General features: G+C 44.3%; 1 protein-coding gene across 2 annotated transcripts; it reads left to right on the forward strand.

The window, feature by feature from the left end:
- Positions 1 to 1,761: 1,761 nt before the first annotated feature.
- On the forward strand, positions 1,762 to 27,258 carry LOC137428538 (uncharacterized). Of its 2 annotated transcripts, none has more exons than XM_078778164.1 (4): positions 1,762 to 1,996; positions 4,652 to 4,714; positions 16,118 to 16,261; positions 25,253 to 27,258. In XM_078778164.1, exons 1-4 carry the CDS (start codon positions 1,906 to 1,908, stop codon positions 27,130 to 27,132), a joined length of 2,178 nt encoding a protein of 725 aa, XP_078634290.1. In that variant the 5' UTR covers positions 1,762 to 1,905; the 3' UTR covers positions 27,133 to 27,258. The 2 variants fall into 2 exon arrangements, with proteins under 2 accessions (XP_078634290.1, XP_078634291.1); XM_078778165.1 differs by having other exon boundaries at positions 1,775 to 1,996; positions 25,294 to 27,258.
- Positions 27,259 to 27,336: the final 78 nt, after the last annotated feature.

Here is a 27,336-nt window from a genome sequence, read left to right on the forward strand (position 1 = left end):
ATAACGTCATTGCCGGGCACCGATTGGGGCTCGGCAGTGACGCACGCTGAAAGGGAGTACTCAGTTTTCACTCTGGTTGTTTTCTTGTTTGTTTTCTTGTTTTCTTTCTTGTTTGTCCGGGCGATATCTCAGCCATCCTTGGAGCTCGGAAGCTGAAATTTCGGCACAACAGTGAGCAAGTCCTTTGTCAAAAACGCTATTTTTTGTTTTTTAATTAATCAATTAATTGATGATTTATTTAATTATTAGCGATCAATTAAGTACTTATTTAATTAATTAAATAAGTACTTAATTTCTTAATTTCCTTTCTCTTCTGACCATTATCTCAGGCACCTTTTGAGTTAGGAAGCTGATATTTGGACATGCCAATGACCAGGTGATTTGGCTGCAAAACCTTTTTTTGATTTATTAATTAATCAATTAATCAATTAATAGATTTATTATTTAATTATTCAATTAATGACAAAAAAATTTTTTTTTTAAGTTACAGATTCTGATGAAATGGTGGTGGTTTATGTTTTCTTTGACTGAATTGATTAATAATTTAATTTTTTTATGATTCTTATTTATTTATTTTCATTATTAATTATTTATTTATTTTCTTTCTCATTTGGCCAATATCTCAGGCACCTTTTGAGCTAGGAAGCTAATATTTGGACATGACAGTGATCAAGCGATGTGGCTATCAAGGATATTTTTGATTTATTGATTAATCATTTAATCGATTCATTATTTATTGATTAATCAATTAATTATTTTATTTTTTATTAATGACTTATTTAATTAAATTTTTAAAAGATACATCTTCGGATGAAGCACTCGTGGTTTAGTTATGCTATTAGCCAATTGATCAAGAAAATACTTTGGGATAATCTTTTATTGATTTTAATTATACAATTAATCAATCAATTAGTGTACACCTCTCCCTCCCAATGCAGCCTCGATGAGGTGTACTGCGGTATTGCCGGGCGCCGGAGGTGCCCCGGCAATGCCGCGCTGTAGGATATTTAATTATTTGGCATGGGGGCGGTGTAGTGTACTTTGAATGTATCTCTCCTTGTTTCTTTTTTTTTTCTTCCCAGAGGTTCTTTCTCAATTCAATTATGTGGAGCTCCGGTGGGAGGGAGAAGGTCGATAAGGAAGATCTTTATTTGTTTTTTAACAAAAGAATAAAAATATAGTCGAAAGGGAAGGAAGAAAGAAAAGAGCAAATCTGGTTTCATAGCCGGCCCGGAATTTCACACAAGATACACCCCAAACGATCACAGCCCTCCCCTGCTCCTCATTCATTCCCACATCCCTCAATTGTCCAAGTCCCCCTCCATGTTGTCCTTAAATCCTGCTGCTCTTTCCGAGTTTCCTCCATCGGGATTCGCTATGTGCTCCTCTCTGGAGAGATCTTGTTCCTTCGTGTACAGTACAGTGTTGTACAGTGTAACACCAGCGTTCGAGTGAAGGTCATGAACTCAAACGATCTCCGAGGAGGTTTTCAGCAATCTCAACAATTCCAATCCGCAGATTCGCCACAGATCTCGGACGTCGTTAAAAACATTCCCTCGGTTTTAATAGGGAGCAGTAATTATTTCGTGACGTTTGGGTTGAGAAATAAAAGGAAAAACTCTTCGACTCGCTTCTCGTGATCGAGTCCGACCTGGTCCTTACCTGGAAACATTATAGCCTCCTTGGAAACTTGTTCGTTTTTATTTGTCAATAAAATGTTCGATCTGTGGCGAATCTGCGGAGTGTAATTGTTTCATAAACTCGCTTCATAGATCACGTGATCGCGCGGCCTCAACTCGCACGTTGTGGTTTGGTTATTGGAGGTACTGTACCAGGTACACTGTATTCTACTGTACTGCATTATACTGTAGTGTTTGCCATGAATCGATATCTCTACGGGAAGAAATGGTAAGAATATCCTACGGGAATCCCCCGGGATGGAGGAGCGACTCAGATGGAGGAAACGGGGAAACGGGGGATGAGGACTCTGGACCCGGTACGTGCTGTTCGTTCCCGTACGGTGTCCGTGCTGTGTACTATTTAAATAAATAATAATTTAGATGGAGAATCGCACCATGTACTGATCCGGTTCCCTCGTACAAGATCGGGTCGATGTCCTGATCGGGTTCCCTCGTACCAGATCGTGTCGATGTCCTGACCGGGTTCCCTCGTACGAGATCGGGTCGATGTCCTGATCGGGTTCCCTCGTACAAGATCGTGTCGATGTCCTGACCGGGTTCCCTCGTACGAGATCGTGTCGATGTCCTGACCGGGTTCCCTCGTACGAGATCGGGTCGATGTCCTGATCGGGTTCCCTCGTACAAGATCGGGTCGATGTCCTGATCGAGTTCCCTCGTACCAGATCGTGTCGATGTCATGACAGGGTTCCCTTGGACAAGATCGTGTCGATGCCCTGATCGGGTTCGATCGTTTCCTCCTCTTCTTCCCTCGGATTCTACAAAACGATTTCCACCTTTATCTTTGTTATAATCACCTCCACACCTTCGGGATCCTTCGTGATCTTTGGTGCTGAGAGGGTTTTTAGCCGCGTCGCAGACGCTGCTCATAGAGTGCACTCTGCTGTTGTTGTTGTTCTTCTTGTTCTTCTTCTTCTTCTTCTTGTTCTTGCAGAGAAGACAAAACCTCAAAGCTCCACCCATTCTGGGAACCATAGCTCCACCCATTGTGGGAGAGGCTTCATATAAACAAATATCCACCATTTTATTAACTCGCATAGCTTTGAGGCCTGTTTTGTAGGCCCGTGGTGTCTTCCTTTCTCACACAGTTTTATTTCAAATCAAATTCGATATATCATTTCATTTTTCACAGTCGCTAACATAGTTTTAGACTCGGTTGAAAAAAAACGGGAAGAAAATCCGAATGAAAGTTGCCCCTTTATAGACCGAAATGAATTCTCAAAGGCCTGTAACTTCAAGTCCATTGAGATATATTTTTTTAAAATCGCGGCATGGTCAGTCATACACCGCCCGAAATAACAGACGGGAAAATGCCGAGATATATATATTTTGTTTAAATCGCGGCATGGTCAGTCATACACCGCCCGAAATAACAGACGGGAAAATGCCGAGATATATTAAAAATTCGTCCATTTGATGACAATCGTCACGATGAAATATTTAATTTATACGTCGTCACAATAATGTGGAGAGAGGAGCATAGCTTCGTTCACGTGTCGCCACATACGGGAAATTGCCGAGATATATATATTTTAAATCGCGGCATGGTCAGTCATACACCGCCTGAAATAACAGACAGGAAAATGCCGAGATATATTAAAAATTCGTCCATTTGATGACAATCGTCACGATGAAATATTTAATTGATACGTCGTCACAATAATGTGGAGAGAGGAGCATAGCTTCGTTCACGTGTCGCCACACACGGGAAATTGCCGAGATATATATTTTTTAAATCGCGGCATGGTCAGTCATACACCGCCTGAAATAACAGACGGGAAAATGCCGAGATATATTAAAAATTCGTCGCCACACACGGGAAATTGCCGAGATATATTTTCACTTTGCACAAAAATAACATAAAGTAATCGAATCAATAGGAATGTCCTGTGCCTATAACATCGACGTTATAGGCAACGCTGCATCTAGGCATTGTGTAACATCGACGCAGCTTTTGTTTTAATGAAAACTTTTTGTACTTCTTTAGCCGCGTCGCAAGACGCTGGTCATAGAGTGCCCTCTGCTGTTGTTGTTGTTGTTCTTCTTGTTCTTGTTCTTGCAGAGAAGACAAAACCTCAAAGCTCCACCCATTCTGGGAACCATAGCTCCACCCATTGTGGGAGAGGCTTCATATAAACAAATATCCACCATTTTATTAACTCTCATAGCTTTGAGGCCTGTTTTGTAGGCCCGTGGTGTCTTCCTCTCTCACACAGTTTTATTTCAAATCAAATTCGATATATCATTTCATTTTTCACAGTCGCTAACATAGTTTTAGACTCGGTTGAAAAAAAACGGGAAGAAAATCCGATGAAAGTTGCCCTTTATAGAACGAAATGAATTCTCAAAGGCCTGTAACTTCAAGTCCATTGAGATATGTTTTTTTTAAATCGCGGCATGGTCAGTCATACACCGCCCGAAATAACAGATGGGAAAATGCCGAGATATATTAAAAATTCGTCGCCACACACGGGAAATTGCCGAGATATATTTTCACTTTGCACAAAAATAACATCAAGTAATCGAATCAATAGGAATGTCCTGTGCCTATAACGTCGATGTTATAGGCACAGCTGCATCTAGGCATTGTGTAACATCGACGCGGCTTTTGTTTTAATTAAAACTTTTTGTACTTGTTTATGTTGATTTACGAACTGTATAAGAATTGTCATGAAATATGCTGAGAAATTGGGGTAATGGGGTCAGGGAGGGGGTGTAGTTCTGGGTTCAGGGGAGAGAATTAGTAAATATTTACCAAGAGAGATTGTTGGGTTTGTTTCCTTTACTTTGTGGAAGTTAAAACTCATCGTCGCTTTACTTTTCCAAGTTGTTTCCAAAAGATATTTTTCATGGGATTGAAAAGGACAAATTTTCTGAATATCTATTGTGAGATTTTGATTTTGTTTAGAAATGTTCTTTTAAGTTGAGTTTGTACGTGATGTTTTTATTTTCAGATTTTATTGTGAAGGTGAAGGTGGAGTCAGAGTTTTTGGATGATTCCTCCTCGCTTGTCAAAGGTTTGAACAACAACAACAATGTTCCTGTTATAGTTCAACTTGAATAATTAATAAAACACCTTCCTTCCAGAATAAAACACTTTGCTCCGTCATACCTGGTACCTGTTGTGTTTCCCACCATGCAAGCTTCCCTTTCATCAGTGCAGTATTTATCCAAATGAACATCCCAGCCATGTTATCCTCACTCGGAAGAACATATAATTTCAAACCACAACACTTTATTCATGGCTTATTCTCATCCTGTTTTCTTCAGTTTGTCCATAATCGATTTAGGACTTTTGAAATGACATAATCCGACCTAGAATGATCGGAGCACCTTCACAGAAAAACCCCTCGGAATAACGATCCTCAGCGCATGTGAACTTATAAAGGGCGTATTTCCCAAAATGGCTCGTTAAGCTTCCAGCAGAAGCTGAAATATACTTGGAGAAGTACCTGACAGAAAGGTGTGGTGTGTGTGTGTGTGTGTGTGTGTGTGTGTGTGTGTGTGTGTGTGTGTGTGTGTGTGTGTGTGTGTGTGTGTGTGTGTGTGTGTGTGTGTGTGTGTGTGTGTGTGTGTGTGTGTGTGTGTGTGTGTGTGTGTGTGTGTGTGTGTCAGTCAGCTTGCTCTATTTCCAGCCTTGAACCTTGTACTTAAAAACAAGACCAAAAGTATAACAGCGGCGGAGTCGGGCTTGTAAAATATTATAAACCACAAACACAAATAATTATCTTTTTAAACAGTCGCTGATGCTGTTTGTAGCATTAAACAAAGAAATTTGGAGGAATCTCGACATCCATGAGGTAAGTTTTACCTGCAGAAATGAGGGAAGATTTACTGTAATCTACCCCACAAGGTTTTGAGGTGTGCTCATTTACCAAGCAGCTTGCCAAGCCAACTGTTCCTTAAAGGTTTTGAATGGCGTGCTGACTCGAATGCTTAAACCACTTGGCGATCTATCCAGAAGAAACTTGGTAAATGAACACACCCAATGTTCTTGAGACCAAACCATAGATCGACTGTAATCCATATACCTCAAAGAGGAATGCCCCTTTCTGCAACTCCCGTAGTGTGCTGGTGCAGGCCCACTTGTAAATTAAAATGTCGGTCAGTGGAGCAGCCGTCGTAATGACATCATCGACGTAATGACGTAACGGTCACAAAACTGCCGCTTCTTTAATATGTGGATCATTATTTATTTTAAATTCCAGTACGTTTGCAGTTACTACCAAGGGATTAATGTTATGATTAGAGTTACTATAATATTGTTATGGATTTGAGAATTGTGTTTAATTGTTGTAAAATATCACCCTCCTTCCTCCATTTGTTGTGTATAAAGGTCAAAGGTCGTTCCCGTAGTTATGTCATATACAATCACGTAGCCAATCGTATATCCTTCTATACAGTTATCTCCTTATTCTATGTAGGTTAAGGCTCTGTTCCCACTAGTTAACGCTGCATTACACCAAATGAAATAAGATAGATTCCCTTTCATTCCCATTCCCAAAGCATCCATTGCCAACTGCATTTGGGCGGTTTTCTTCGTCCCAAAACTCCATTGAGCACGCGGCCAGCTCGGAGAAGAAAGGCGTGTCTCCACCTCGTCATAGAGGGGAGGAGTGAGCCAGCCCTGAACAACCAACCAAGTATAAGGGGTTTGGCTTGAGAGGGCGGAGAGAGAACAATCGGGGAGGTTCGCGAAGGTTCGAGGATGTGGCCTATATAACCCACGGCGGAGCGCCCACACAAAAAGGATGAGCCCTTGGAAAGCACGCGACGCACCTGAGACGAGCTGCGTGATCCAGGAGAGGAGAGAGGGATGTCCCATGAGCTTTGAACCACCGCAGCTTTAAACCACCACAGCTTTGAGCTTCGACGGCAGCTTCGACCGTGGCCGCGAAGGAACGGCGGCTGCTGAACGTGCCGATCAAGAAGGGGGCGGCGGCTGCTCACTCCCGGCCCGACCGTGCTCCGGTTCCAGTTGGACCTTCCTCTCCTTCCAGCCAATCGTTCCTGCCTTCATCCCCCATTCGTGTGAGTTTGATTGTAGTCTGTCTTTGTGTGTCTTGTCCCTGGGTATAAGTAAGACTGCCATAGGTAAGCTAGCGTTGCACTGTGTCTCCTTGCTCCTGTCTGTCGTTATTTTCTTATCCTTCTTGCTCCTTGGTTATTTTGATGATTTGTAAATAATAATAATAAATTAGATTTGTTCTTCCTACCTTGCCTTTCTTTCCCTTACATCCGTTGTCGTTGTGATTTCCCTCATTGGACACCTGTGGCACGATTTGGCCAACGTTTCAGGATCGGGTTTAGTCTTTGCTAATGACTCGAACTTCGGGTTGCTAAAAACCGCTCGGCAACTAGACCATCCAAACCGGGGTTCGAGCGGGAGTCCCTCTCTTGCTCACGGTCAGGAGTGGCACTCAGGTCCTTGGGACTTTTTGTAGACCAAATACCCTGGCTGCTCCCGACCCGGAGGAGCGTTGGGACCCCCAGGACTCACGTCGGTCAGTCGCAGACAAGGGGACTAATCCCCCCCTTCTTAAGGGGAAAAGGCCGACGGAGAGATCCGTAACAATATTAACGTATGTTATCATTATTTCGAAAATGATATTACCATCAAAAATCGAGGCGAATTCCTTACTTCCATGGTTATTAATATTAGTGCCGAACACCACTTATCATTGATCATGAACCATTTCCCGGTGTGTACCCTGGTTAGAATAGGTACACCGTATCCCTGCGTGTCGTAAGAGGCGACTAAGAGGGTTGGCGTCAGGAAGGGCATCCGGCCATAAAAACATTGCCTCAAAAAGAGAACCGTGACATTTACAACTACATATGGGCAGGATACAGCCCGAAGTGGAGATCGGTTTCTGAGGTTTGGGACATGGAATGTAGGGACAATGACAGGGAGATCAGGAGAAGTGGGGGAAGTATTGATCAGAAGAAGAGTGGACATATGTTGTGTGCAAGAGACGAGATGGAAGGGAAGTGGTGTGAGAATGGTGAAGGGTAGGCAGGGACAGAAATACAAGTTTGTGTGGCAAGGGTGCCCGGAGGGCGTGAATGGTGTTGGTGTCCTGTTTTCTGAGGAGTTTGTAGACAGTGTGGTGAGTGTGACTAGAGTGAGTGATAGGTTGATGATGGTGAAAATGATGATTGGAAAACTCTTGGTGAACGTCATATCGGGATATGCTCCGCAGGTTGGTCGGAGCGATGAAGAGAAGGACAAGTTCTGGTGTGCGATAGAGAAGCTGATGGAAAACGTGAAAGATCAGGAAGTTGTTGTGGTCGGAGGAGACCTAAATGGACATGTGGGAAGGAGTATGGACGGTTTTGAGGGAGTTCATGGGGGGTTACGGATATGGTGTGAGAAATGGAGAAGGTGAAAGGATTTTGGAGTTTGCTGATGGAGCTGATTTTTTGATTTGTAATACTCAGTTCCAGAAAGAGGAAAATAAGCTTGTTACATACACGTCAGGTGGGTCGACGACAACCCTTGACTACCTGATGGTGCGTAGGCGAGATAGGGGGCACCTCCGGGACACAAAGGTGATCCCGGGGGAGGAGGCTGTTTCACAGCACCACTTGGTTGTCTGCGACATAAGGGTGAAAGGTGCGAGGAGAGCTCGGCGGGTGAAGTACCAACCGAGAATGAAGGTGTGGAGGTTGAAAGAGGTGACGTGTGATGTGATGGGGGTGAGTTGCTTGAAGGATGAAGTGGGACAAATCGTTGTGGACCCAGATGGAATTAAAGGAAGACGGAAAAGATAAATGGAAATGCTGTTGAATACAGAGAATGAATGGGATGGCAACATAGAGAGTAACCCAGTTTTAGGACCGGCAGAGAAGATAACTGAGAAGGAAGTTGAGGAAGCGATAAAAGCAATGAAGAGTAGAAAAGCGGGAGGGCCGACGGGAGTTGTGGGAGATATGTTGAAGGCAGCAGGAAGTTGGGGTGTGAAGAAAATGACAGAGATCTGTAATCTGGTGGTGAAAGAAGGCCGCATTCCAGTGGATGGGAACTGAGTACCCTTGTCCCTCTATACAAGGGGAAAGGTGACCCTCTGGAGTGTGGCTCGTACCGAGCGATAAAGTTATTAGAGCATGGAATGAAGGTATTGGAAAGGGTGTTGGAGAGGAGGATAAGGAAGAAGGTGAAGATCGACGAAATGCAGTTTGGATTTATGCCAGGAAGAGGAACGACAGACGTGCTCTTTATTGTGAGGCAGTTGCAGGAGAAGTACATGGAGAAGAGGAAGAAGTTGTTTCTTGGGTTTGTTGATCTGGAGAAAGCATTCAATAGGGTTCCACACGAAGTATTGACATGGGCATTGAGGAAGCTAGGAGTGGAGGAATGGTTGATCAGAGTAGTGATTGCAATGTACCAAAGAGTGCGCACAGCTGTAAGGATGAAGGATGGGAACAGTGGTGAGTTTGAGGTGAAGGTGGGAGTGCATCAGGGGTCGGTACTAAGTCCACTACTATTTGTAGCTGTGATGGACGTGCTGGCTCAGAACGTAAAGGAGGGTTTACCGTGGGAGTTGTATAATAATAATAATAATAATGCATTTATTTTATATAGCGCTTTTCAGGAAGCCCAAAGACGCTTTGACAGAGTGCAAAACATAATGCATAGCAAAACATAAAGACAATTGCAAAAAAAGAAGAATCAATAGGGAAATATTCAAAGCACAAAGGAGGGAGAAGGAGAGGAGATAGTCAGGGGTTAGATGCTGTGGGTTAAATGTTGAATGCAGTGTTGAACAGGTGGGTCTTGAGTGATGTTTTGAATGTGGTGAGTGAGGAGGAGTCTCTGATGGTGTGAGGTAGCGAGTTCCAGAGGGTGGGAGCAGCGATGGAGAAGGCCCTGTCCCCCCAGGATCTAAATTTGGTCCGGATGGGGGGGGGGGGGGGGGGTCAGGAGGTTGGTACCAGCAGAGCGGAGGTTGCGGGTGGGAGTGTGTCTGGAGAGGAGGTCAGCCAGGTAGGATGGGGCCAGGTTATGGTGGGCTTTGTAGGTCAAGAGGAGGATTTTGTACTGGATTCTCTGGGAGATGGGGAGCCAGTGAAGCTTGTAAAGGACGGGGGTGATGTGGTCACGGGTCCGGGAATGGGTGAGTAGACGGGCAGCGGAGTTCTGAATGTATTGGAGTTTATTGGTGATTGTTGAGGGTGAACCATAAAGGAGGCTATTGCAGTAGTCCAGACGGGAAGTGATGAAGGCGTGGATGAGGGTTTCTGCAGCCACGGAGGAGAGGGATGGACAGAGACGGGCGATGTTTTTCAGGTGAAAGAAGGCTGTCTTTGTGATCTGTTTAGTGTATTTGTCGAAGGAGAGGGTTTGGTCAAAGATGATGCCAAGATTCCGGATGTGAGGGGAGGTGGATACTGGGAAACCGTTGATGTTGAGGGCAAAGTTATGGGTGGACTTGGTGAGCGTTTTTGGGCCAATGATGATTATTTCAGATTTATCACAGTTAAGTTTGAGGAAGTTGATTTGAAGCCAGGATTTTATTTCAGTGATGCAGTTTGTCAGGATAGAGTGGGTGGCGGTGGAGATGGACTTGGTGGAGATGAAAAGCTGGATGTCATCGGCGAAGCAGTGGAATTGGAGACCATGACGGCGGATTAAGTGACCGAGGGGGGACAGGTAAAGGATGAAGAGGAGGGGGCCAAGAACTGAACCTTGGGGGAGGGGAGCAGTGGGGGATTTGCAGTTATTGATGGAGATGAACTGACGTCTGTCAGAGAGGTATGATTTAATCCAAGAGAGGGCAGTGCCGGTAATGTTAAAGGTGGTTTCAAGTCGGGTGAGGAGGATGGTGTGATCGATGGTGTCAAAGGCGGCGCTGAGGTCGAGGAGGATGAGAATGTTGAGGTTGCCAGCGTCAGAGGAGAGGAGAAGGTCGTTGGTGATTTTGAGGAGAGCAGTTTCAGTACTGTGGTTGGAGCGGAATCCGGATTGGAATGTTTCATACAGGTTATTGGCAGAGAGGTGATGTTTGAGTTGAGTGGCTACAGCGCGTTCCAAAACCTTTGACAGAAAGGGTAGGTTGGAGATGGGTCTGAAGTTATTTAGGGTGTCAGGGTTTAGTCCAGGTTTTTTCAGAATGGGGGTAACAGCAGCAATTTTGAGGGATGGTGGGACAATGCCTGTAGACAGGGAGGAGTTTATTGTTGCAATGATAAGTGGAGAGAGAGCAGGAAGGGAGGCCTTGACAAAGCTGGAGGGGATGGGGTCAAGAGTGCAGGTGGCAGTTTTCATTCCGATGAGGAGTTCAGAGAGGTCAGTAGGGGAGACTGGGGAGAATTGAGACAGGGGATGGCAGGATAAGGGGGGGCAGGTGGTTTGAGGGGGAGCGGGTGCGGCGGTGGTCAAGCTGTTGTAGATGTTTTCAATTTTGCATTGGAAGAATGAAAGGAAGGAGATGCAGTTGTCTATTGTGAATGACTGGGTGGTGGTGTTCAGGGGGCTGAGGAGTTTGTTTATTGTAGAGAAGAGTGCTTTTGGGTTTCCGGAGCCAGAGTGGATAATTTGAGAGTAGTAGGCGGAGCGGGCGCGGGAGAGGGCATCTTTATAGTGTTGTATGTGGTCCTTGTAGGCCTGGGAGTGAACTGTGAGACCTGTTTTATTGCGGAGTCTTTCAAGTTGGCGAGCACGAGTTTTCATCAGGCGGAGTTCAGGGGTAAACCAGGGAGCAGAATGGGTGAAAGAAACTGTTTTGGTTTTTATAGGCGCAAGTTGGTCAAGGCAGGAGGAGAGAGTGTGGTTGTAGTAGTCAGTGAGGTCAGAAGGGGTGTGGAGGTCAACGAAGGGAGAAGTGGACATTTTTTCAGAGAGGGTCGATGAGAATGAGGCAGGTGAAAGAGCGTTTAGCTTACGGAAGTTGATAGTGCGATAATGCCTTGGTGCTGGGGTGGGGATGTTGATGGTCAGAGTGATGGCTAGGTGGTCAGAGAGAGTGAGGTCGGAGCCAGAGAGATGGTGCAAAATTAGTCCAGTAGAGCAGACAAGGTCCAAAATGTGACCACGGTTATGGGTAGGAAAGTTGACATGTTGAGTGAGGTTAAAGCAGGTGAGTAAATCAGTGAAGTCAGTGGTTAGCGTGGAGTCAGTGGAGTCCATGTGGATATTGAAATCACCAAGGAGGAGGATTGAGGGGGAGAGGGAACATAGCTGGGTCAGAAAGTAGGAGAAGTCAGACAGGAATGATGGGTGTGGTTTGGGAGGGCGGTAGACAACAGCCATGACTGACTGTGTGTGACCAGAGAGTTTAAAAGGCAGGTGTTCAAATGATGGAGCAGATGAGATGGAGATGAGGTTGGTCTTGATGTCTTGTCGGTGAATAACGGCAATTCCACCACCTCGGCCCTCCGAGCGTGGTTTATTGATGTAAGAATATCCATTGGGTGTGGTGAGGTTGAGCGTGTAGTAGTCCAGTGGTTGTTTCCAGGTCTCAGTGAGACAGAGAAAGTCCAGTTTATTTTCCAGGATGTAGTCGTTCAGGATGAGGCATTTGTTGTTGAGGGACCGGGTATTGAACAGGGTGAGCTTGATGTTGTTTTGTACGGCGCGTATGAATCCAGGTGATTTGGCCAGGGTTCGCAGACAGGAGGTGCGATTTTGTGCGTTGTTGTGACCAGGTGTGTTGGGACGATGAGTGGGAGTGCGCTGAGCCGACCAGAGGATGGGGATGGAGTGACCTGATTGTAAATAAACAAACTTACGACCGGAGCCACCGTGAATGTACCTGGGTCGATGCAGGAGTCCATTCGATTTGATTGCAGAGATGCATGATGGGGTGGAGCGGGTTTTAAGCAGGAGAAGCCTTGCGGCGGAGTTCCGCAGAGCCATGCCAGCAGGAGCGAAGGGACGAGCACGAGACCAAGGGTGAGGAGGCGAAACAATCGACACAACCCACGGGAGTGGGCCCGAGGAAACAGCGAAGGAGCCGAGCAGGTGAAGCCAGGAGCAGAGCCGGGACCATGCAGAGGGCAGACAGGAGCGAAGAGACGAGCACGAGGCCAAGGTTGAGGAGGCAAAGCGGCAAATGCAGCGGAAAACGACCGCCGCCGCTAATCAAGATCACGGCGGCAAACCGCCACCACCGCCGCTGCAAACAATGGGCGGCACAACCCACGAGAGTGAGCCCGAGGAAATAGCGAAGGAGCCGAGCAGGTGAAGCCAGGAGCAGCAGAGCAGAGCCGGGACCGTGCAGAGGAAGACTCAATGGCCAAAAATCCGCCACGACCACCAGGAAAGCAAGATACGGACAATGGTCCAGTCAGAGAAGCGGCGAGCAAGTGACGCCAGCGTCCTCTCACGACCGGACCGGAAACGGAAGTCCAAGTATGCAGATTATCTGGTGTTGATTGCGGAAAGTATGGATGGACTGAAGGAAAAGATGAACAAGTGGAAGGAATGTATGGAGACAAAAGGTCTGAAGGTGAATTTAGGAAAGACGAAGGTGATGGCAAGTGGTAAAGCATGTGGTGAGGTGGAAAGAATTGGGAAGTGGCCATGTGCTGTGTGCAGGAAGGGTGTCGGAGTGAACTCCATTCAATGTACAATGTGCGCTGAGTGGGTTCATCAAAAATGTAGTGGTCTGAGAGGGTCATTAACCAGTGTGGCAGCTACATTCAAATGTAAGGTGTGCACAAAGGGAGCTGCAGATGGAGGAAATGTTGAGTTGGATCTTGGAGACGGCGTGAAGCTGAAAGGTGTGAAAACATTTTGCTGCCTCGGAGACATGCTGAATGGAGAAGGTGGATCAGACTCGGCAACGGTTGCAAGAGTGAGATGTGCATGGAAGAAGTTTCGGGAACTGAGTGGTGTGCTGATGAGGAGGGGAGTGTCGTTGAAGCTGAAGGGAAAGGTGTATGCTGCATGTGTGAGAAGTGTTATGATTTATGGGAGCGATACATGGGTAATGAACGTAGAGCAGCAACGAAGGCTGGAAAGGGTGGAAATGCGAATGGTTCGGTGGATGTGCGGAGTATCGTTGAGAGAGAAGAAGACAAATGATGAATTGCGAAAGATGATGGAAATAGAGCCTGTGATTGATGCTGTGAAGAGGAACAGGTTGAGATGGTTTGGTCATGTGTTGAGGAAGGATGAAAGTGACTGGTTGAGAAGAGTGATGGAAATGAATGTAGAAAGAAGTAGAGGACGGGGAAGACCGAGAAAGACTTGGCTAAAGATGGTGGAAGAAGAAATGCGTGCAAGGGGGTTAACAAGGAGAGATGCAGAAAAAAGGGCAAAATGGAGAAGATTGTCATGGGGACCGCAAGGCTAACCCCTGCTCTAGCAGGGAAAATGGCCTTTAAATGCATGTTGTTGTTTTTGTATGAACCATACACCGCTTCAATCCATTAACCTTCCATTCACTACATTGGGATTGAAGTATTATGGTTATATTTACGATATTATTGTTATTATTATTATTTTTACGAAAACTGTACTACTGAAACGATACACTACTGTATTAAGAAACCTGGGTTTAATTTGTCCGAAGCGCTCCGAAGGTGAAGTATAACGCCTAAGGCCTATACGTACTGTACCGTATTGTTGGAAGAGATGTAACGCCGATGCTTTCGATATTTGATGATCATTTTAACAATCGGTTTGTTTGTGTTTCACACTGAATGAAAAACGTAAAAGTAGAGCATGGCGATTGCGATATATGACAGTTTCGACGATATTGTTATGTCGGTGGGGTAGTGGGATATATAGATTTAGGTAGATCTGCATAGGTAGGTGCTCCGACGTCGCAAAGAAGAAGAATCATCTCGATGTACGTAAGTCAGGGACCTGTCTTGCCCGGTTTGTCGGATTAAGGTGTATCTTCGTCCCCATTACGAGGAATGGGACATGTTAAGTAGTTCTAGGGTTTATGCTAATTCCCCGTATGTCTGCCCCTCTGTGATCATTCTGGTGTCCCTGATGACAACACATCACATACATTAGCTCGGCCCAATAGAGCACCACATTCATTAAATTCCCCCGCCGCCACAATGACTTGGGGACGAACAGATCGGAAGCGGCTGCGCACACCGCCGGCATAATGAGGAAACATCGATCAGCCAGGCAATAGCTACGCCCAGAAGAGCTCGTGAGGGGCGAGTTGGAAGCAGGTCGCTGATTGGAGAGTATGGAAGATGAGGGACGTGCCACAATGACATGCCAGGTGATGACGTAACGCCAAAGGTGCGAGACGCTCGGCTAATCAGTGCGGAGGGCGCAAAGCACTACCAACAAGCGACGCGCTCATTGGAAGAAAAGCACCGGCGACGTTCGGAAGGCGGGAAAGGCCACGAGGAGGCGACGCACTGATTGGGAGAGGGAGAGACCTGACGTCAGACGCTGAGTGATAAAACAACTCGCTCACCAGCATTTTAGAAGCTTCTTGTTCTTGGATTCCTCCTGCCCGGACCTTACTCCCCTTCTCTCCTGTTTGGACCTCTTTCCTTCTTGCTTTTCGTTCCCGTTTGGACTTTTGCTTGGTGGCCGTTGGAAAGACGGTGGGGCGCCGACGATCATCCTCTCCTGGTGCCTGCCTGCGTGCGAGTGCTGTGCTGTGTGGTGTGGGATGGACTGTGCAGCAAGGGCGGTGTTCGCGCCAAGGCCCGAGCGGTTCGCGCCAGCGGAGCTGTGGTCGGACGCCGAGCACCAAGCCTGACCATCCTTGACGAACGATTCCTGACATCCAGACAGATAAGCCCGCATGCACAAACACAACGGTTTCTTTTATTCATTCTCCCATTTGTTGTGTAGTTCGAAGTCTGTGTGTAAGAGCACTCACTCGGGGGTTTAGTTTTTACCATTGCGTTCTTTGTTATCGGGTTCCGTGTCATAAATATTCCTTTTGTACATAATTCCGTTTTCGTTCGTGTTAATTTCCACAGGGTGAAGATGCTGGCGCGCGCAGACCGTGAAGTAAATCTCGCCGCTTCTTCTTCCTCTTTCCTTCTTCCTCCCGCGCGTGTATAGCAAATCCGCCATTGGTTGTCACCTCATTAAGCTCGGTTCCATCCATTATTTCCCGGTATTAACCGAGGGGAATCACGCGACAATATGTTCGGCCTGAACGGCATATAAATCAAAATGGCGGTGTGTGGAGAGTCAGCTGCTGCACGGCCGTAATGACATCAGACGTAATCACATCACCCTGTCATGTGACCAGATTCTCAGCTCTGATTGGTATACGTTTGAGGGGACATACATACATACATACATACAGATGGACAAACACTGTTCGAGATGGCTCTGCCCAATGGGCTGCGCCGTAAAAAAACAAACCTCACAATGATGAAACTTTTGTCCCTTTCTATCCTGTAATCAACTGGGTGGGTTTTTATTTTTATTTTTTTATTTTTTATTTTTATCCTGTAATCAACTGATGTCACATGGTTTGCAGAAGAAGATCCTCTGGTGATGGGAGAAACCTTCCCGAGTAACTCTCTTCTGACCTCCCAGAATGCTTTGAGTAATGAGCATGTAAAGCAGGAACCATGTGATTCTCCTCCTGCAGAGGCAAGCAAAGCTGCTGAGCTGCTCGAAGGTATGGAGAGAACACATCAAACTGTGCTCACTTGTTTTGTTTATTATTTTTTACAAATAAATTATTTCGTTCCAATTCTTGTAGAATTGCAAATTAATTAAAAGTGTGTGCACCCAAACGGGCCTTTTGATGGTAACTCAACAGGATATCTGTTGCATTTGAAAATTTTCTGTACTTTACTCAAGATTAATTGGATACATGAAGATATAGTTTGAGAGTCTCTATTTCCCAATATATTCTGTGGAAATGGCATTGTATATAACAAACCAATTTAGATTACTGGGGAGTTGACAAGTTAAAAATACAAGTTTATCACTATTGTCTCATCACAACCAACTCTAATATTGTACACCGCTCCTTTCCTGTTACATCTCAAAGCGCCGCATGACATCATCGCCGGGCGCCAAAAGGGACCTGGCGATGACGCACATAGGAAGGGAGTACCGTATTTTTCGGTTTATTAACCATGCTTTTTTATCGGCAAAACGGTTATAAGTTGGGGGTGCAGTTAATACACAGATATAGAAAAACAATCGGTCTTAAAAACAATCGATGCTGAATTTAAATTATATTCCAATTGTCATACATTAACCGTAACCCCGACATGTCATCGAGTACCTGACAGTTCTGATTGATTGACAAACAGGAGTAAGGATGCTTGATGGGAATACCCACCTGGTCTCCAGGGCCAGGTTTACAATGGCTACAATGGCGCCTCGGCGCCAGGTCCACAATTAGTCAGGTTCACCATGTTTTTTCGTTCAAAATTTTTGGAGATTAGCAAAACTATCCATTTTTGGAATAATCAGAGCATGAGGAATCCAAAAATTAATGTTGGCATTTGCGTAGACACCTTTGTGAAAATGACACTCAGGACAGTGATGAAGATCTGTAAAAGCATATTCCTGAACGGTATAGACCTAGTAGATCCTGTGTATAGGACTTATAGTTCAATCTGATACGAACAAGGCTGCTTTCTTGCTTTATAAACCCATACCTATAACGTCAAAGGACTTGCAATATCATGTATTATGTAATACAGTTATATCACAAATATAAAGACAATGGTTTTCAATCACCTTTGTTTGTTGCTTTTCTATAATCCTGAGCACTATTTTGAGGCCTTTATTGGATTCCTTGACCCAGAAAACATAGGATTAGCATATTTAATTAAGTTTCTAGGTTGACGAGAAGCCGAGATAGCGCAAAATATGTATTTTATGGCGGCCATTTTGAAAATCCAAAATGGCGGCCATGCAGGTGTCTGTGCAAATGCCAACATTGATTTTCGGATTCTCCATGCTCTGATGATTCCAAAAATGTACAGGTTTGCTAATCTCCCAAATTTTTGAACGAAATTATATTTGTTAACATAGTGAACTCGACAAAATCAGAAGGTGCCCATAATGACCTAGATATATATATATATATATTTTAAAAAGTGTGCACATTGCGATACAGTTAAACAAAGAATATGTATCAAATCTAATGCTACTTTAGAAAAACATACCATTTCAATTAAAAAACACTACCATTTCCTGGCATGTGACGTCACCACACTGCTAATGGCGTACGTTCCAGTACGGAAAGCTTGCGTTTTATGTGGGTTCTGTTTGCGCATTTTTTGAGTAGAGAGCGGCTGTCATTTTTCCTTTTTTTTTTGGAATTATGTGACTTGAGTGCGTGAGTAACGCTGCAATTAAGTTTTCGCACTGAACAACATGAAAACGTGTTTGCTATAACCAGGGGCTCTGTAAGGGGGGGAAAAGTTAGGATGATTCCAAGGGCCCTGCACTGACAGGGGCCCTAAAAATTATTAGAACATGAGGTAAAAATGTGCGCACGTGCTTCATAGGGGCCCATTGTGATATCTTTTCATGGGGCCCAAAATTCCTAGCTGTGCCCCTGGCTATAACACCCGGATTCTGGCTAGATGGGAACCTTTGCCCTCATTTTGTTCACGGTTTCAAAGGTTTCAACGAGATCATGGCAAGCCATGAACTGTCGATTCATCGTCGCACACACATCTCCCAGCAGGTACCCGATGACACGGCTGATAAGACTTTGCACTTCCAGTCTCACATCATGAAGCTTCGCCCAGCCAACAACAACAACAACATGCATTTTAAGGCCATTTTCCCTACGAGAGCGGGGGTTAGCCTTGCGGTCCCCATGACAATCTTCTCCATTTTTCCCTATTTTCTGCATCTCTCCTTGTTAACCCCCTTGCCCGCATTTCTTCTTCCACCATCTTTAGCCAAGTCTTTCTCGGTCTTCCCCGTCCTCTACTTCCTTCTACATTCATTTCCATCACTCTTCTCAACCAGTCACTTTCATCCTTCCTCAACACATGACCAAACCATCTCAACCTGTTCCTCTTCACAGCATCAATCACAGGCTCTATTCCCATCATCTTTCCCATCATCTTTCGCAATTCATCATTTGTCTTCCTCTCTCTCAACGATACTCCGCACATCCGTCGAACCATTCGCATTTCCACCCTTTCCAACCTTCGTTGCTGCTCTACGTTCATTACCCATGTCTCGCTCCCATAAATCATAACACTTCTCACACATGCAGCATACACCTTTCCCTTCAGCTTCAACGACACTCCCCTCATCATCAGCACGCCACTCAATTCCCGAAACTTCTTCCATGCACATCTCACTCGAGAAACCGTTGCCGAGTCTGATCCACCTTCTCCATTCAGCATGTCTCCGAGGTAGCAAAATGTTTTCACACCTTACAGCTTCACGCCGTCTCCAAGATCCAACTCAACATTTCCTCCATCTGCAGCTCCCTCTGTGCACACCTTACATTTGAATGTAGCTGCCACACTGGTTAATGACCCTCTCAGACCACTACATTTTTGATGAACCCACTCAGCGCACATTGTACATTGAATGGAGTTCACTCTGACACCCTTCCTACACACAGCACATGGCCACTTCCCAGTTCTTTCCACCTCACCACATGCTTTACCACTTGCCATCACCTTCGTCTTTCCGATATTCACCTTCAGACCTTTTGTCTCCATACATTCCTTCCACTTGTTCATCTTTTCCTTCAGTCCATCCATACTTTCCGCAATCAACACCAGATCATCTGCATGCAACAACTCCCACGGTAAACCCTCCTTTACGTTCTGAGCCAGCACCTCCATGACGGCTACAAATAGTAGTGGACTTAGTACCGACCCCTGATGCACTCCCACCTTCACCTCAAACTCACCACTGTTCCCGTCCTTCGTCCTTACAGCTGTGCGCGCTCTTTTGTACATTGCCATCACTACTCTGATCAACCATTCCTCCACTCCTAACTTCCTCAATGCCCATGTCAATACTTTGCGTGGAACCCTATCGAATGCTTTCTCCAGATCAACAAACCCAAGAAACAACTTCTTCCTCTTCTCCATGTACTTCTCCTGCAACTGCCTCACAATGAAAAGCGCGTCTGTCGTTCCTCTTCCTGCTTCCTCTTCCTTCCTGCAATGAAAAGCTTCGCCCAGAGCATGACATTTTTTTTGAGGGCGAAAAACAGGGGCGTGGTTAATACACCGGAAAATACAGAACTCAGTTTTCACTCTTTCTTTGTTTTCTTGTTTGTTTGTCTGGGCAATATCTCAGCCGTCCTTTGAGCTAGGAAGCTAAAATTTGGGCACAATCGTGAGCAAGTGCTTTGGCAAAACAGTATTTTGTATTTTTTGATTGATCAATTAATTGATTAATTACTTAATTATAATCGATTTATTAAGAACTCATTTATTTTCTTTCTCATCTGGGCAATATCTCAAGCACCTTTTGAGCTAGGAAGCAGATATTTGGACTTTAATTTGATTAATTATTTAATTTTTTGGATTAATTACTTAATTTTCAAAAAATTAGATTTGGATGAAATGATGGTGCTTTAGGTATGCGATGAGCCAATAGAGTCAGAAATTATTTGTTTTATGATTATTATTTATTTATTTTAATTATTGAGGATTTATTTATTTTCTTTCTCATTTGGGCAATATCTTGGGCACCGTTTGAGCTAGGAAGCTGATGTTTGAACACGACAGTGACCAAGTTATTTGGCTATAAAGTATATTTTTATGCCTCCGCCAACAAAGTCGCCAGAGGCATTATGTTTTCAGGTTGTCCGTCCATCCATCCATCCGTCCATGATAGGTTTTCGTTACCGCGATAACTTGAGAACGGCTAAAGGGATCTTAGTCAAACTTGGCACATGTATGTATAATGAGGTAAAGATGAACTGATTATATTTTGGGGTCATGAGGCCAAAGGTCAGAGGTCATGTTAGGTAAAAATACTGTTACCGCGATAACTTGTGAACTTGTGATGGGATTCTGACCAAATTTGGTACACTTATGGAGAATGATGTAAAGATGATCTGATTCGTTTTTGGGGTCAAGAGGTAAAAGGTCAAATCTGTAATGGGTCTATAACTTGAGAACAGCTAAAGTGATCCAATTCAAACTTAGCACAGGTATGTATAATGTTGTAAAGATTAACTGATTAGAATTTGGGGTCATAGGTCAAATCTGTAATAGGTCTACAACTTGAGAACATCTAAAGTGATCCAATTAAAACTTGGTACAGGTATGTATAATGTTGAAAAGAAAAGTGATTCGATTTTGAGGTCATAAGTCAAAGTCTGTAATAAATCTATAACTTGAGAACGGCTCAAGTGATCCAATTCAAACTTAGCACAGGTATGTATAATGACGTAAAGATTAACTGATTAGATTTTGAATGGTCCCAAGATCAAAGATCAAAGGTCAGAGGTTGTGTGAGGTAAAAATGTGAGAACTTGTGAACAGCTGAAGGGATTTAAATTAAGACTAAGTACAGGTATGTATAATGATGTAAACACGGACTGATTAAACTTTGGGGTCAATAAGTCAGAGGTCATGTCAGGTAAGAATGTGCTAACTTGGGCACAGCTGAATGGATTTAAATCAAACTTGGTTCAAGTATTATAATGATGTAATAATGTGGGCGTAGACATATCAGTCGACGTCGTGATGTCCAAGAGTGCTGTTCCAGTTGATTTATTGATTAATTATTGTGCACCGCTCCCTCCCAATTCCATCTCCATATGCTGCACTGTGGCACCGCTGGGTGCGGAATGCGCCCCGTCATTCTCGTGCGCTGGAGGATATGTTATTTATTTATTTGGCAGAGGGACGGTGTACTTTGAATGTAGCTCCACTTGTTCACTTGAAGGATTAAACTTTACAACAACAACAACATGCATTTTAAAGGCCATTTTCCCTGCTAGAGTGGGGGTTAGCCTTGCGGTCCCCATGACAATCTTCTCCATTTTGCCCGATTTTCTGCATCTCTCCTTGTTAACCCCCTTGCCCGCATTTCTTCTTCCACCATCTTTAGCCAAGTCTTTCTCGGTCTTCCCCGTCCTCTACTTCCTTCTCCATTCATTTCCATCACTCTTCTCAACCAGTCACTTTCATCCTTCCTCAACACGTGACCAAACCATCTCAACCTGTTCCTCTTCACAGCATCCATCACAGGCTCTATTACCATCATCTTTCGCAATTCATCATTTGTCTTCCTCTCTCTCAACGATACTCCACACATCCACCGAACCATTCGCATTTCCACCCTTTCCAGCCTTCGTTGCTGCTCTACGTTCATTACCCATGTCTCGCTCCCATAAATCATAACACTTCTCACACATGCAGCATACACCTTTCCCTTCAGCTTCAACGACACTCCCCTCCTCTGCAGCATGCCACTCAGTTCCCGAAACTTCTTCCATGCACATCTCACTCTTGCAACCGTTGCCGAGTCTGATCCACCTTCTCCATTCAGCATGTCTCCGAGGTAGCAAAATGTTTTCACACCTTCCAGCTTCACGCCGTCTCCAAGATCCAACTCAACATTTCCTCCATCTGCAGCTCCCTCTGTGCACACCTTACATTTGAATGTAGCTGCCACACCAGTTAATGACCCTCTCAGACCACTACATTTTTGATGAACCCACTCAGCGCACATTGTACATTGAATGGAGTTCACTCCGACACCCTTCCTGCACACAGCACAGAGTCACTTCCCAGTTCTTTCCACCTCACCACATGCTTCACCACTTGCCATCACCTTCGTCTTTCCGATATTCACCTTCAGACCTTTTGTCTCCATACATTCCTTCCACTTGTTCATCTTTTCCTTCAGTCCATCCATACTTTCTGCAATCAACACCAGATCATCTGCATACAACAACTCCCACGATAAACCCTCCTTTACGTTCTGAGCCAGCACCTCCATCACAGCTACAAATAGTAGTGGACTTAGTACCGACCCCTGATGCACTCCCACCTTCACCTCAAACTCACCACTGTTCCTGTCCTTCATCCTTACAGCTGTGCGCGCTCTTTTGTACATTGCCATCACTACTCTGATCAACCATTCCTCCACTCCTAACTTCCTCAATGCCCATGTCAATACTTTGCGTGGAACCCTATCGAATGCTTTCTCCAGATCAACAAACCCAAGAAACAACTTCTTCCTCTGCTCCATGTACTTCTCCTGCAACTGCCTCACAATGAAAAGCGCATCTGTCGTTCCTCTTCCTGGCATAAATCCAAACTGCATTTCGTCGATCTTCACTTTCTTCCTTATCCTCCCCTCAAACACCCTTTCCAATACCTTCATTCAATGCTCCAATAACTTTATCACTCGGTATGAGCCACACTCCAGAGGGTCACCTTTCCCCTTGTATCGAGGGACGAGGGTACTCAGTTTCCAAACCACTGGAATGCGGCCTTCTTTCACGACCAGATTACAGATCTCTGTCATTCTCTTCACACCCCAACTTCCTGCTGCCTTCAACATATCTCCCACATCTAACCGTCGGCCCTCCCGCTTTTCTACTCTTCATTGCTTTTATCGCTTCCTCAACTTCCTTCTCAGTTATCTTCCCTGCCGGTCCTAAAACTGGGTTACTCTCTATGTTGCCATCCCATTCATTCTCTGTATTCAACAGCATTTCCATATATCTTTTCCATCTTCCTTTAATTCCATCTGGGTCCACAACGATTTGTCCCACTTCATCCTTCAAGCAACTCACCCCCATCACATCACACCTCTCTTTCGCTATCTGCTTTGCAATCCTGAATACCGCTCTCTGACCCTCTTCCGAATCCAAGCGTTCTCCGAACATTTTCCTACATGCCTCCTGCGCCTTTGCTTCCTCTTTCTTTGCAGCCTTCTTGGCTGCCTTATAAATTTCATGCTCTGCTGTTTCTGCTCCCGTACCCTTCGCCTTCTGCCACTCCTTTAACTTCTTCCTCTTCTCGTCAATCCTCTTTCCAACTTCATCATCCCACCACCATGTTTCCGAGTGCCTCGGTGGTCCTTTTGTCCATACACATACATCATTAATGGCTCCCAACAGACTAGCTTTCATTGACATCCAACCACTTACAAGCTCAACCACATCATCCTCTACCCTACTCAGCCTCTCTTGTAATGCCTCCCTTACTTTCACCTCTTTCAACCTCCATGCCTTCATTCTCGGTTGGTACTTCACCCGCCGAGCTCTCCTCGCACCTTTCACCCTTATGTCGCAGACAACCAAGTGGTGCTGTGAAACAGCCTCCTCCCCCGGGATCACCTTTGTGTCCCGGAGGTGCCCCCTATCTTGCCTACGCACCATCAGGTAGTCATCGGTTGTCGTCGACCCACCTGACGTGTCTGTAACAAGCTTATTATCCTCTTTCTGGAATTGAAGGATTAACCTTTGAAAGTGGTTAACTTGAGAAATCCGTGGGTCTCACCATTCCCTGTGGCATCTTCATGAGAGGCTAAATTTCCAGGCGATGCTCTGAAGCAGTGGTTCCCAAACTGGGGTGTGCATCCCCCTTGTGGGGTGTGAGGTGGGTACAGGTTTGGAGTGGGGGAGGAGGGGCAGGAGGCCACGTAAAAAACAAAACAAAAAAAAATTACAAATTTTACTTCAATGGATATTTCTATGAACACCAATGTTCTTCGCCGTGCAATACCCCCACTACATTCAAACGTCGCACCAGCTCCGTGTGTGCTGCCACCTGTGAATAACACCACAACTATTGGATTTGTAATTAAAAACGATTTAAACAGTAGAAGCTTGGTTTTCCCTTGCCTTTGTGGTGTCGGTATCACGATCGTGGTGTCAGATATCTCCCGTGCAATTCGCTTTGCTGGATTAACCTTTACACCACGTAATAAAGCTCGTGGAAAATGCTTACCGAAATTTCTGTCAGCACTTCAAGCCAGAAGGAGCTGTGCACTCATCTCCTTCAATAATCTTTGTGGTTGTGTTGTATCAACAGCAGGCATTGGACATGGCGGCGTAGTGTCCGACTGCACTTTACTGCATCCAAAATAAAAAAATTAAATGAAAAGGTTTTCACATTGTCACCTTTTTATTTTTCCACTTTTTCATCTTTTCACCTCACTTTTCTGGATATCGTGGAGGCCAAAGTTTGAAAATCATTGGTTGAGCCACAAAATCTATTCTTGCCGAGTCTTGGTTGGCAGAAATTTGATCTTTTATACCTTCTCTTTAGATTTTAGATGGCAGAAATACCTTCTCTCATTTAGTCCTGCATTTTCTTCCCTGTCAACCAGCTGCTCCTCCTTCATCCTATCAGACTGTAAAGTGATGCATCTGGAATTACTTTTTGAAGAGGATAAAGGGAGACCTTAAAAAATATAAAATAAGGACCGGACATCACAACTTGCTAGCCGCTGCCCAGAATAATTGAATAACCTCTGGTAAGGTACCTTGTGTTTCCTCAGTCACTGTCAGACCCATTTGGGAACATGAAAATTCCCACAATTTTCAGTTCTTGATTATGGAGCTACTCCATGGAGTGGAGTACAGAAATATGGCAAATGTTAAATCTCATTTGAGTGAAATACTTGTCAATTGTGCAACAATTTAATGTTTTGGTGAATTTTGAATGCTTTTTGTGATTTGTCTTTTCAGTGAAACAAATGAATCTGGTTTCTTGTTCCTGCTGTTCCCAGTTGTTCTGCTCAGAAGTTTTAAATCGTCACATGACACAAACTGGTTGTCAAGAAACCGACACGTTTAGCAGCGTGTCTTCCAACCGCAGTTGTAAAACCTGCACCATCAAGAACCTCAAGAATATCCAAAGAAGTAAGAGACTACACAAATGTTCCGTGTGCAAAAAAACATTTTCCGCATTGGCATCTTTAAAACGACATCAACCAATACACACAGGTGAGAAGCCTTACAACTGTTCTGTGTGCAACAATTCATTTGCCATGTTGTGTTCCTTGAAACGACATCAAAGAATACACACAGGTGAAAAACCGTACAAGTGCTCTGTGTGTTTTAAGAGCTTTCGTCAATCAACAAATTTGTACATTCATCAAAGAACACATTCAGGAGAGAAGCCACATAAGTGTACTGCGTGTCCAAAGGCTTTCAAACAATTGACACGTTTACGCAACCATCAAAGAATACACATGGGAGAGAATCCCTACAAGTGTGCTGTGTGTCATAAGATATTGGCGAATAGAATATCATTAAGAGGGCATCAAAGAATACACACCGGAGAGAAGGCCTTCAAGTGTTCCGTGTGTTTTAAAGCCTTTCATCACTTCGTATCCTTAAAAGTTCATCAAACAACACACACAGGAGTACATCCATACACGTGTTCAGTTTGCAACAAGAATTATTCTTCTTCCTCATCCCTATGTGAGCATAGAAAAACACACAGCGGAGAAAAGCCCTACAAGTGTTCTGTTTGCAGTAAGGATTTTATTTCTTCATCAAATTTGCATCGACATAAAAAAATACACACGGGAGAAAGGCCATACAAGTGTTCTATTTGTCTTAAGGCCTTTGCACGTTCAGAGCATTTGCATGAACATCAAAAAGTACACACAAGAGAGAAGCCCCACAAGTGTTCTGTGTGTCCCAAGGCTTTTGCTCAATTGGCTCGTTTACATGATCATCAAAGAATACACACGGGTGAGAATCCCAACAAGTGTTCTGTGTGTCATAAGATATTGGCTAATAGAATATCATTAAGAGGGCATCAAACAATACACACAGAAGAGAAGCCCCACAAGTGTTCTGTGTGTTTGAAAACCTTTGCTCGACCAATTGGCTTGAAGGTTCATCAAATAATACATACAGGAGAAAAGCCCTACAAGTGTTCTTTGTGTTTTAAAGCCTTTGCCCGACCACTTGGCTTGAAGGTTCATCAAATAACACATACAGGGGAGAAGCCACACAAATGTTCTATTTGCAGCAAGTATTTTTCTTCTTCCTCATATTTATTTCAACATCGAAAGATACACAGTCGAGAAAAGCCATACAAGTGTTCTTTTTGCGGCAATGATTTTGAGCGGTCCTCACATTTATCTGAACATCAAAAACTACACGGTCATGAAAAACCATACAAGTGTTCCGTGTGCAGCAAGGATTTTGCTTCTTCATCACATTTACAACGACATGAAAAAATACACACTGGAGAGAAGCCACACAAGTGTTCTGAGTGTCTGAAGACCTTTGGACAAAGAGGAACATTAATAAGGCATCAAAGAATACACACAGGAGAGAAACCCTACAAGTGTTCTGTCTGCTTCAAAGGCTTTTTTGAACCACTTCGCTTAAAGATTCATGAAATAACACATACAGGAGAGAAGCCATACAGGTGTTCTGTTTGCACCAAGGATTTTGGTCATTCCTCACATTTACATCAACATCAAAAAATCCACAGTGGAAGCAAGCCATACAAGTGCTCTGTTTGCAAAATGGATTTTATTCGTTCTTCATCATTGAAAAGACATGAAATACTTCACACAAAAGAGAAGATATCAACTTCATTATGAGACAGGTGTTGTCTCATTGGCCCACTTGCACTTTTTTCAAATAATGCACCATTTCTTCCAGAAAATTGTTGAAATTTAAAAATATTTTGGTATCCACATATGTATTTCTTTGGTTTGCAGTGGATCAAAACAAAAAAAGCTGAAAAAATTACTAAATCTTAGCTTATTCCACACAGAAATCCTAAAATGGCCCGGACAATATTG

The sequence above is a fragment of the Myxine glutinosa genome, chromosome 5 (genome assembly GCF_964187855.1).
Source record: "Myxine glutinosa chromosome 5, kmMyxGlut1.1, whole genome shotgun sequence".
In the NCBI taxonomy this organism is placed as follows: domain Eukaryota; kingdom Metazoa; phylum Chordata; class Myxini; order Myxiniformes; family Myxinidae; genus Myxine; species Myxine glutinosa.

Excerpts from the sequence above, each read along its gene's own strand:
- LOC137428538 (XM_078778164.1), top strand. The coding sequence starts at position 1,906 with ATGGTAAGAATATCCTACGGGAATCCCCCGGGATGGAGGAGCGACTCA. Across the intron at positions 4,715-16,117 it reads TTCCTCCTCGCTTGTCAAAG|AAGAAGATCCTCTGGTGATG; the intron begins GTTTGAACAACA and ends CATGGTTTGCAG. Across the intron at positions 16,262-25,252 it reads AGCTGCTGAGCTGCTCGAAG|TGAAACAAATGAATCTGGTT; the intron begins GTATGGAGAGAA and ends TTGTCTTTTCAG.